Below are 12,235 nucleotides of genomic sequence, written 5' to 3'. Positions count from 1 at the left end.
ATCTACTATTTTAAGCACTGCCAGAGATGGGAGTGTTCACAGACAGCAGTTATGATAAATGTACTGCACAGTACCTCATGCCTTTGAAGATTGGCTGTGTTTTCTGTATTTATATCCTCTGTTTGTATAACATAATCAAGCGCCTGGTCTAATGCCTCCTCCAGGTCTGACAGCTTCACATCCTGCTTGCTGAGCTGCTCCAGCACATCAGATACTAGAGATCTGGTGTCATTGTACCTCTCGTGAAACTCTTCAACTTGCTGTAGCACTGGGATAAAAATCAGAGGCCACTGATTAATCCAAAGCTTGGATTTCTGACAAAATTTACCAATGCAATTTCTGTTGCTGTTACTCAGGGGACAGTAAAACACATTTGTTAAAAGCTCACTTGAGAGATCTTAAAGCTGAATTTTAGTTTTGCCTCCCCTTTTGAAAAGGAAAGATGCCTCTCATTTTAGTATCTCATTTTAATCCCACTAATTCCTCCTCTTGATCAGCTTTTCCTAAAGTAAACTAGGTTTGGCTGTCCTTGCTCTTCATTTGTTTTTCATTGTCACAGCTAACCAGGCTACTCTGGAGAAGACAGTCCTCATTGCCCGGGAGTTCTGAGTCATGGTCACCCAGCTGTGAGAATTAAGCTGCCACTCTTTCCCATTCCAGCAGTTTTTCTCTTTGCTGGAGTTTGCTGTCCCCATGGCAGAGCTGGCAGGGGGGAAGGAAGACGTTCACACGAACACTTCCAGCCCTGGCAAGAACCTTCCTAATCAGCTATCGCTGAGGTGCTGCCGTGCGCAGGCACATGCACACACACACACTCTCACAGGAAAACAGATTTAAAACTCACACTCCTCCGCTGCGTCTTCCTCTTCATCTGCAAGTTGCCTCTGGTTAGTGAAAGGCTTACGGCGTTTGATCTCCTTCAGCATCTCCTCAGCCATACTCAGCTTCTGGGCAATTTCCTGAGGGCTCAACTCTTGTTGAATTGCATAGTATTTCATCTTGCTGCTGATTTCTGTGGGAAAAGGGAACAGATGGTCAATCCAGCATGGCTACAGAGAAGTAAATACTGTGGAGTACTTTTACTTTTGCAAATCCAGATCATGCTGGTAGCAAAAGAAAGTTTTCATTATCTTCCAGCTCTATAATAGATAATTATTATGTTTAACGCAATCTTGTAATTAAACCTGTAAATAAATCACACTTTCTGGTATATGTGTGGGTCTCATCAGAAGAGGATAAGATTAAGCAGGCATGGGTAGTGTGTGTTATTTGGCTTGGCAATTCTTACAGGCTGGGATCATCATTTAATTCTGAGTTCTGTGGCATGTGGCAGGCTGGGGCTTTCATCCAGGATTGTGGTTTTTAAGTGCTGCTGCAAAAAATGTCGTGTTTATTAAATAACAGCAATGGCAAGGAGACTGAATTAACCTTTTTTCCCATCTGAAGAAGTTTGAGGCACCCTAAAGAAGTAACATATGGCTTCTGGCCTGATACTGCCTAGCTGGTTTGGAGATAGATACTATTTCAAGGTTTTGGTCTCAGTTCAAAAACATTCTTGGATCCTTGCAGCTGAAATTGAGTTTTGCCATTCCTGGTGCAGGCATTACAAAGTTTACCCACTTTGAGCGGGAGCTCCCTGGCCTTGATATCACCTCCTCTTTTATGCCCTGCGGTGAGAATAGATTTGGCTTGTGTTCATCACTACTTCTGTGGATAACCAGAGCTGGCAAAGCCAGCACTATGCGTCTGTAAGATTTTAATAAAAAATAGATGGGTAACTGTGGCACGACTGATTCTTTGCCAGACTCTTTGTATGCAGTTTCTGGCTGGCCCCTTAGCTCATTAGTGAAGCTGTAAGGGTTCATACTGAGCAGTAACTGATCACCACCAGCGGCTCCGTGGACTTCTTTTTCTTTCTCATTCTGGCACACGCATGCGTGTGTGTGCACACATACACCTTCCCTTCAGTGAAGAGTAGCTTTCCTTCTACAGGGGTGATGACCCTGCAGAGGAATACTTTTGAGCATGGTGGAAATAATAATTTTCACCCACTTGTCTCCAACTCCTTGCTAGGTGAACAAGCACTCTACTTTTCTTTACAGCCATGGGTGTGGCTTCTTCTATGATAGCTCAACCTAAGCATGCTATTTATGCACCAGACTAGATAAATTTCTGCCTTTCCTGGCCTGAAACAATTAATAATAGAAAAAGACTATCCACAGAGGTCAGCCTCTTACTGTTGGTGACATACAATGAGGCTCATGTTGACACTTTTGCTCAATAATTGTAGAAATAAAATGTGATGGAAGACCAGGCAAAGGTGGTTTAGTGTCACAGGTGTAAGAAGGTAGAACAAATCTAACATCCTGTGAGCATGGTCTCAGCCTGCCTCTTCTGTGTAACGGGATATGTTAACTTAGCTATGTTGAAGTAAAGTAATGGTTGAAGCACCCATGGAGATAAGGATAAGCAACAGCTGATATGTAACCACTCTGCCTTACACAAGTTGCCACAGAGCTTGCAGTAATTGCTCTAAAATAGAACTGCTCGAGTCTGTTAATCAAATATTTCTATTAGCTGAAAAAGGGCTGTTCAACTGCCAGTCAGCTTTTCCATTCTGGTGCCATATACAGCTTTCATATACCGTTGGCTTTGCCAAAAACTGGGAGAAATCAGTGTACTCTATAGCAGGATGAAGGCTGTCATAACGCAGGTCTACAGAGGACAGGGATGCTTTCAGTGCGTTCATTTGGGGTTTTATTGCTTTCTGTAGGTACAGAAAAAGAGGCTACAATTGGTTTAATCTCAGTTTTATATATCGGCATGATAATGATATGTCATAGATATTACTGATGAAGGTGATCATCTCTGACTAGGAAACCTTTTTTAAGAGCAGTTTTGCTTGGGAAGGTGTTTACTGTTGTCATTTATCCTTTGATATATAGTAGAGTAAAAATTCTTGACGATGCAAGAGGTTTCGGCAGAGTCTAAATAAAAAAAAATCTGCATCTGAGAAGGTGTAAAATACATACATTTACAGTCAGAAAAGAAGTTATGTTTTGAAACCTATGCTAGTTCTGGAGATGCTTTTATTGCTCGACCATGTTGCCTAAAGATGGACTGTGTGTTTTATGTGCATCCCCTCACGTCATATGGACAGATGAGCAGGACACTGAGACAATAAATTACAGTTTGTCTCAACATTTTAACATTAAAAAGCTCTTGGTTTCACTCTTTTCCTAATTTTGGGAGATCATTATCATCATGCTTACCTCTCCTACTATGAATCAGCATCACTATAACCATTTCTGACTGTCTGCACTAGCCACACATTTTACAGTTCTGCCTTTTACTAGAGGCCAGGCTTTCTCTGTGGAAAAAAAGGGCAATGAAAATGCATTTTTCCAATTCTACTTCTGTATTTCAGAAAAAAACCCAAAACCATGAGGACAACAGCTAGTCTGTAATGTTTTGCAGATGTGTCTGGACCCAAACTAAATTGGAAATTCTGGTGAGATGAAGCAATAAGCAACTTGAGGAGAAAATCACCACCACCTCCCACACTGAGCTTGAGAAAGCAGTAAGTTCACCAAAATATTTACTATTGAGTGTCCTTTTCTTTTTAGAAGCATCTGCATAAAATTATATGAACCAGCACAATCTTACTCATCAACAGTGTGCTAAAAGTCAAAAACTGGATTAAAAGTAGCGTTCACCAGTGTGATCACCAGAGTTAATCAAACCTAATTGACTGCCATGGGTTCAAAAGGGAAAACACAATTTTTAAAAACTCTGTCTAGCTCTCCATGTGGCCTCCATTACTTATCAGCAGGATGGGAAAAGTGCACTTGCCTGCATCTGCTGACAAGTGAGACACAGAGCACTCTGATCCTATACCTGTGTTTGTGGCTTCATCCTGCCCCAATCTCATACTGACTCTTTTTTTTTTTTTTTTACCACAAGTGTATATAAATACCTTGAGCAGCTATTCAAACAAACAAAGGCTGCAAGCTGAATTATCTTAAAGTATTCAATGTAAAATATTTAATGTAAATGATGATCCACAGAGGTCCCTTCCAACCCCTACCATTCTGTGATTCTGTGATTCTGTGAAACCTAGTTATTATTACTCTGTCAAAGAGAGAAAAAAGAAAGAGAAGCTCTTGTTCTGGGTGTCAGACCAAGTCAGCCCCTGGTGTCAGCTGGCTTTTAAGAGACAACTTTTCATCAATGCATGGCACGCTGTAAAAGCTTTATGTGTGGGTTGCTTTGCGGCAGTGCCCAGGTGCTATGACATTTTTTTGCTGGAGGTTTCATTAATGCGTGCTTGACATTGAGCTGAACCAGGAAGAAATCTATTTACCTTGAACGTTATCCCTCATATTACTGAGCTGCTGCACAAGCTGAGTAGCACGGTTGTTGGTCTCCATGGTTTCCTTCTGTACCAGTAGGCCTTTGCTGGATGCTTCATTTCCCTATGAATAAACCATGTGAGCTAGACATTAGATTTCTTTTCAGATCCATATGTATGGGTGAGGATGAGCAGTGTAAACACACATTTTGCTTTTTCCTGATGAGCATGTGAAAGTCCATTTATCATATAAAGTGGTATTTACAGAGGTGTTCGAAGTGAAGGGCTGTCTTCTCGGTATTCTCAGAGCTGCAGAGTGAGAGATTACAATCTGTCCCATATTTATCCATCCTTTGCTGCAATCAGATTGTCATAAATTATGTACAGTTGTAAAACTCCTATCTGCTGAGTCTCCTAGGCGTTCAGCGGGGCTGCTCGCTTTGCTGGCTATGGCGTTTCCTGAGTAAGCACAGAGACTGAAGAGTGATGCGTCGAGCTCACAACCATTTTTAGATCAGTGTCTCCCTCAAGTGAGCTCTGCAACTTGTTAAAACGATGAAAAAAGATGAGGATTCGAAATTGACAGGCACAGCCACGCTCCTGTACTGTTACTGCATTGTGTCCCCCTGTATGGATGTGAGGTCACTTGGTCCCCGGGCAGGCTGTGTGGCGAGGCACCGGCTGAGGGTCTCGGGGAAACAAACGTTTACTGTGCCATAATGATCGTGCTTACTAGAAGGCCACTGACTTTGGAAGCCCTCAGATTTAATTTTCCCTGGTATTTCCCAGGAAGGAGAAAAAAATATGACTGGCGTGATGCCGATGTTTGCTGGACCCTCACTCTGTGTGTGCGGGCATCGAAGCCCGCAGCAGGGCCTTGCTGTGTGCTTGATCCGCGGTCCCCGCTGGGGCTGCGGCAGCAAAAATCCCCTTTGCGAAGTCAGCTGCCGGGCTTGGGGCTGCCGGCGGCCTCACTTCAGGCCTGCTCGGTCCCGGCAGGAGGGCGAAGGCCTCCGCGGCCCTCACCGGGGCCTGCCCGGCGGCCGCGGGCGGGGGGCGTGCGGCGGTTTGCCGGCGGGGCGGCCGGGCACGAGGTGGCGCCCGAGGGCAGAGCCGGGGCCGGCGGCCGGGCGGGGGCCCGGAGGGGCCGTCGCGGGGGTCTGCAGCGGGGCCGGGGCGGGCTGCGGTGCCCTGGGGCGTCAGTCTGTGAGGGGCGAGCGCTGCGGTTGTTACTCGCGTTCCGTTATTGCTACCGGGGTCTCCAGCGGGTGCTCGGCATCGCCGCTTCGTGCGCATTTTAAGAAACTTCTTGCCATTTTTACACACGCTTGCCCTTACTCTTTCTTTGCCAGACTTTTTTTTTGACTTTCACAGGGCCAGCAGTGTGCCCTGGCTGCCAAGAAGGCCAATGGCATCCTGGGGTGCATTAATAAGAGCGTGGCTGGCAGGTCAAGGGAGGTTCTCCTCCCCCTCTACTCTGCCCTAGTGAGGCCCCATCTGGAGTACTGCATCCAGTTCTGGGCTCCCCAGTTCAAGAAAGATGAGGAGCTACTGGAGAGAGTCCAGCGGAGGGCTACGAGGATGGTGAGGGGACTGGAACATCTCTCCTGTGAGGAAAGGCTGAGGGAGCTGGGCTTGTTCAGCCTGAAGAAGAGAAGGCTGAGAGGGGACCTAATAAATGCTTACAAATATGTGAAGGGTGGGTGTCAGGAGGATGGGGCCAAGCTCTTTTCAGTGGTGCCCAGTGACAGGACAAGGGGCAATGGGCACAAACTGAGGCACAGGAAGTTCCGTCTGAAAATGAGGAAGAACTTCTTCCCTCTGAGGGTGACGGAGCACTGGAACAGGCTGCCCAGAGGGGTTGTGGAGTCTCCTTCTCTGGAGATATTGAAGACCCACCTGGACGAGGTCCTGTGCAGCCTGCTGTAGGTGACCCTGCTTTGGCAGGAGGGTTGGACTAGATGACCCACAGAGGTCCCTTCCAACCCTGAACATTCTGTGATTCTGTGAACACATGGGGAGTTGCTGAGACAGGTTTGCTGACTGCCATGAGATTGATGGGACACAGAGCAGCATGAGTGAGGGATGCTCTTAGGGACTCTCAGATTCCCACTGATGTACAGAGGCTCATGCTGAAATTTGCTAAGAGCCCAGGAAGGAAAGCTGCTCGACTCCCCTGAGTCTCTGCCAGACGTTCAGGATCGAGCTATGGGCTGCTTTACTTTCAGCTCATCCTAAGCAGACTCAGGGAGTTACAGCTCACATTTGCTCTTCTCATTTAGCAGGAGGATTTGCCTACAGTTGGTGCATTCATCTTGCGTTTGGGCTTTAGATCAGAATCTGCAGAAACCCCTCAGACATGGAGACGTGAACATGAAATGCTCTGAACGGATGATGCAGCATATCTCTGCAAAACCCTTTCAAGGCCCTAGCACCCATTTTCCATAAAAGCGCCTTGAAAGAGCGAAAAGTTCAATATATTCAGAGTTATCACTATGATCTTCCTTCCACTGTGAGTATCTGGGGCCATTATTTGCCTGCCTGTACAAGCAACCACAAGTATTCATGTGGAACAAGAACTAGAAATAACCAGGGAGAAAAGACCAGAGAAAACGCTGAATTTGTTGGTTCAGGGACAGTCAAACTGAAGAATGAGCTAAAAAATCCCCAGGTAGTACTGAAGATGACAAAAATGTTATTATCCAAATTCACTAAATATTCCTAGAAAAAACCTAATGCCTTAATCATCCTGCCTGCCAGCTACATAGAGGGACACTGAGGTGTGTGAGTTCTGCTGGATTTTCACAGTTAGAGATGTGTGTGCGTTTGAGCTGGTTTAATCAAACCTCTCTTGAACACAGGCATAGTCTGTAATTCTGCAGTGCCATTTCTGCTAAGTAAGTGCTGATTAAAAACACCCAAACCCAAATGTTCTTTTCTGCCTCTCTGTACAGTCCTTTCTCCTCTTCCTTTGTGGTTTTTTTCTCCTCCTTGTTCCTGTATTCGAGTTTTAGTCTAAGGTATAATTTTAATTTGTCTTGTGAAGGAATTGGTAAGTGAATATAAGGTCTGGCATTTTGCAATAAGCATGAAATATGCTCTAGTCCTACCACAGCTGTGGTTATCTCTGAGAATAACGTAGAGTGATGTATCTCACTAATACGTGTATATCTTAGCAACACAAAGATGTTTAATAATATCTCTTTAAAATAGAGGAGAAGCAATTTTGAACCCTATTTCTTCTCTTAACATGTATCATGTCAGTATCGTTCTAGGGTGCGACGAAAGTGTTGTGTGAGCTGAGAGCAGATAACCTTAATTTTATAGGCTGGCAATTGAATGTGGATGCAACATTTACAATCGCAAATGCGTTAAAACATACCTTGAATGCTGATCAGGCTTCCATCTCAGTGGTTATGTGAAAAAACTTTTAAACTGTCAGTTTCGTCATGTATTTTGAAGTGTCTAATCAGGGCTAATTTAATTTTATGAGAGCGTACATGTAAAATAGATATAGTACAAATACTCCCAAAGTCAACCTGAATTAGTTTAGTGTTGGTTATTTCACTTAATTAGAAATGAAAATGTGAAGTAGAAAGGCAGAGTGTCTATCTCAGATCAAACATGCTGTGCTGGGGGGTAGGTGGGAACTCAGGTCCTGAAGGGAGGCTTTTTGTGATTGGTGGCAAACCTCCGACCACATTCAGCAGACTTTGGCCCTACATCCTGCCTTTTCTGGGAAGGAGACTTGGTAGCTAAAGTAAAGTAGAAAGTTTAGAAATAGAAAACAGAAAAAGAAAGTTCTTCCAACTATCTTTCAGAGCACTCCCACTTTGTTTGGTGAACCTAGAGGTTTAGACTGGACATTAGGAGACATTTTTTTACTGAGAGGGTCGTCAGACACTGAAACAGGCTTCATGAAGAGGTGGTCGATGCCCCAAGCCTGTCAGTGTTCAAGAGGCATTTGGCCAACGCCCTTAATAGCACGGTTTAATTTTTTTCAGCCCTGACATGGTCAGGCAGTTGGACTAGATGATCGTTGTAGGCTCCTTACAACTGGAACTATTCTATACTAACCTCTTATACCAGCATGGGAATATGACAAACCGCAAACCCTCAGAGCTCTGGCAGGGGGCTATAAACAAACCTGTTCATCAAGCGTTGCTGCCTCTCTCACAAGATCATTCATTTTGTCTGCAGCATCATCAACCTGCATGGTCCAAAGCACAGCATGGTTCTTTTTTTTCGATATTTCTGCCTGTGCGGGGGGGGAAAAAAGTCAGTGCATCTGAAAACAAAATATTGCTCTAGTGAGGGCAAGGACTGAAATTTAGAGGAGTGGAGTGGAAATTCATAGAATAAAATTACATTAAAAAAAATGTCATAATTGTTTGTACCTGGAGATGAGTGGTAGTGAGGTTCAGGTCATTCAAGTGCTTTTGAGCTGCGACGCCTGTAGAAATGCTCAGTAAAGTCAATTTGCTTTCATCAATAGCCAGAACTGCTAATCGGATGTCATCTGTCAAGTCCCAAATACATTTGTCGCAGCCTGATAAGGAAATAGAAGTGTCATTTTTCTTTAGTGTTTGTGTGTCAGTTAACAGCAAATATCTTAAATTCACATTATAGTGCTCTTGTCCCGTGGTGTTCCCTCTTTGTCACTGATGGCTCCTCATGGATACCCTTTTTTTTTTCATTTTCATCCTCCCACTTCCGAGGTCCCACAGTACAGTCATGATGCTTCCAGCTGAGCAGCACCAGATGGGGCTGCTCTGAGAGCCTGCTGCAGCATATCTATGATCAGTAGGGAGAGAGAGAGCGAGAGAAGGCATTTCCTGACTGTTCCCTAGAGGATCTGCATGTTTGTGGCCCAAAGAACAACCAATGAGGGTCAAAAAAACAACTTCATTTTGTCAGAACCCAAAACTCTGTATTTAAATTTTAGTGGTATGAGAAGTAAGGATGTCCAGCAGATGGGCTCTTGGCTGCCTATTTGTTTAGGAAGGCAACTTCTCAAAACTCCGTTATAACATGTTTTGAATATGCTTGCGCAGAACTATATTCATGTCCCTGCTGAATGCTTGCAATGCCACCTTGTTTTTAGTGACATTGGTGCTACCACTAAATGCAAGAGACTTAGGTGAATGTGAAACTCAGATTCCTACAGAAACTTTTGCTTGGTATTGCGTAGTCTGTATTCTTGATGGCAAGCAGTTCCCAAATGTTTTCTTTCTGGTCGTGCTTCCAGGCACACAACCCCCTTCTGGGTGTCGGTTTAGGAACCCCTGTGTGCTACGCCGTCTGCATTATAAAACAGGCATAATTACACTAACATTTAAAGAAATATCAGTGGTTACCAATAGTTACAACATAGTGCTTCTGGAAACTCCCCAGGCTTCCTATCATTAGAATAGGGGAGATGATGGTGGAAAAGCAACTGACTGATGAATATATGTCAAATTGCCAACAATGACAATTTATATCAGATGTACAGCTAGAAAACCAGAAATTATACACAAGATGGCACAGATAAAGTTGTGATGGCAGTTTTTAGGGCCAGAATATTATTTTACAGGCCCTGCGTCTCAAAGTCTACAGAATTGGCTTTGATGATACTTCCCTACTGCTGTGCAGTTTGTACCTAGACATTCAGTCTGTATCACAGAGTTGGACGTATGCACGTACTCAGTCAAGCAAGTAAGAACATATTAAAATACTCAGTCAGTGGGACATTGTGCCTGTTCACATTTAAGTGCCCTGTGGGACCAAGGTCAAAGTGCTGAGCCCACTGGAGAACCAAGCTCTTAAGTTAGTATTTGTAAGCATCTAAATACAAGAGAAATATTAATTTTCTCATGATAATATTCTTACTGATGGTTGGGCAGTCTGTGCCAGTAGAAACTTCAGGACTGTCTGCAAGGCATTCTCCGGTCTGGCTGTCACACATTCTCCCTCCACAGTTACATTCTGGGGAAAAAAGAAAGGATTTTTGAAAGAAGAATCTTCAAAATGTACAACTGGCCTTTCCCCTCCCAAGACTAGCAAAGTGATTGTACCTAGGATTGTGCATGGGTAGTCAAACCAAAACCAAGGACTTCTTGGACTGATTTTTCTGCCAGTATGTAGAAAAATGTGGGTTTTGCACTGCGGTCGAATTGGACCAGATAAAATATAAGGTGGGAAACAGAACCAGAAAGCCTCTGCTGAAATGACTTGTTCAAAGCTTCCCAGCTGGTCAGAAGCAGAGGCAGCGAGGCCAGAGTTGCCCAGCTGGGCCGTTGTGCATCGCCGTCTAGAGAGGCTGATGTTTAGGAGATGGGCTAAGAAAAGCGGTACAACTAAAGTGAATTATTAGTTACAAATCTCTCCACGGCCCTGTGGAATTTATCAACGTAGTGTCAGGCTGCCACTAAGTAAGCTTTCCAGCTATCAGGGATTGATAGTGGACTCCAATTCCATCATCAGCTTGAACATATCAAAAAGTAAATATCTCCTACCACTTACAATGAAGAATAAATGAGGTTTTACATTTTTTTAAACTTGAGTAAGCTACATTTTTATTGCCAGCACAAGTGGCTTTTTAAAAAGTATTATTTTTAATCTAAAGTGTCTCTTTCAAGGTTTAATTGGCCTTTTAAAATATATTATTTTAAAGTTTAAAATATTCTTGGAACACTTTGCTAGAATAACAGAAACTCAAGCAGAACATTTTGCTCTTGTGATTCATGGTTTCAGCAGAATCACATATATCAAAATTGTTTACTGTCATTTTATTGCAGCCCATTCATTGTTCTTTATGAATTACCCTTGTATTTACATTCCTCATTCCACATTCAAAGAATTATCAGGGAAAATATGTAATATAGCTTCAAAATCAAAATGATGCACTAATATTGGAGTAATTCTGTGTAACTGAACCAGTAGAACTACTGAGGTTTTAAACTAATGTAAGAACAGAATTTGGTTATGAATTTTGTGGGGCAATCAGTATATTGACCTCACCACAGTCTGTACCAACTGGATGCCTCCCATCTTTTGGATCTACAATTTTTTTTAGTTCTTTTTTCTTTTGCTAAGAAGTGAAAGAAAAGTCTCATTTGAAAACAGAGGTTTCTCTTTACCTGTATCACAGGATCTAGGCTATCCCCAGGTGGCAAGATTGCAGTTTTCAGATTAAAATTTGGATGAGATTGGTGTGCACGAAAATAAAATTGCATCTTTTTATTTAAATAGATAACTTTTAATTTGCTACTGTTAATTTGTTACTGTTAATTTCTTACAGTAAATTAATTTCAAAAGCACTCCTTTCATCTATTTGTTTAGGAGGTACCACATTCTCAGTAGGGAATTAAACCTTTCAATTCTACTGTGGCTTACTGGTGGAGAAAGCTTCAAAATTTACCTTTATTTCTGAGGGCCATTTGTGGAAAGCTTTGAAGTGTGGCTAAAGGACATGTGGTTAAAAAATTTATTGAAAAGAAGCTGAAAACTACTGTCCACAGCTACACAGATTTTGTCTTTTGCATGCGAGAAAAAAGGATGATTTTAGCTGGATAGAGCTGTTTGCTCATTTAGTTCTCTAGCATCTTTTTGTTCTGTGTATCCTTTGAGGTGCTCTGTGGAAACCATATACACAGACTCTCTTACACTAGTTTCTTTCTGTGTTTTTGCACTTTAAAGAAGGTATTTGTCTTATTTCAGAATCAATATTTTTATAAATAAGAGTTCCTAATTGCTCTAAAATGCCAAACAAAGTATAAGCTTGCCTTGTAAACCACCCAAATAGTTTGGATGTCACGGATATGTCGAGTGGTGCACGCAATCTAGGCAGTACTGTGAAGTACAGCACACTGTGGTGTTCAGGAGAAATGAAGATGAAAAGAG

The 12,235-nt window shown here is 43.0% G+C and overlaps 1 protein-coding gene across 1 annotated transcript in view; it reads right to left on the bottom strand.

Annotated features, from left to right (window-relative positions):
* Window positions 1-12,235, bottom strand: part of LAMA4 (laminin subunit alpha 4) — a 105,044-nt gene that overhangs the window by 45,488 nt on the left and 47,321 nt on the right. Inside the window, exons 6-11 of the mRNA XM_009938093.2 lie at window positions 10,223-10,318; window positions 8,749-8,900; window positions 8,499-8,609; window positions 4,364-4,475; window positions 845-1,012; window positions 75-268 (exon numbers count right to left, since the gene is read on the bottom strand). Of these exons, the coding sequence (XP_009936395.2) occupies window positions 75-268; window positions 845-1,012; window positions 4,364-4,475; window positions 8,499-8,609; window positions 8,749-8,900; window positions 10,223-10,318 (833 nt within the window). The remainder of the gene's footprint in view (window positions 1-74; window positions 269-844; window positions 1,013-4,363; window positions 4,476-8,498; window positions 8,610-8,748; window positions 8,901-10,222; window positions 10,319-12,235) is intronic.

Source organism: Opisthocomus hoazin, chromosome 2 (assembly GCF_030867145.1).
Source record: "Opisthocomus hoazin isolate bOpiHoa1 chromosome 2, bOpiHoa1.hap1, whole genome shotgun sequence".
NCBI classification, from domain to species: Eukaryota; Metazoa; Chordata; class Aves; order Opisthocomiformes; family Opisthocomidae; genus Opisthocomus; species Opisthocomus hoazin.
The sequence above is the reverse complement of the archived record's forward strand: the minus strand, read 5'-3'. Positions and strand labels throughout refer to the sequence as shown.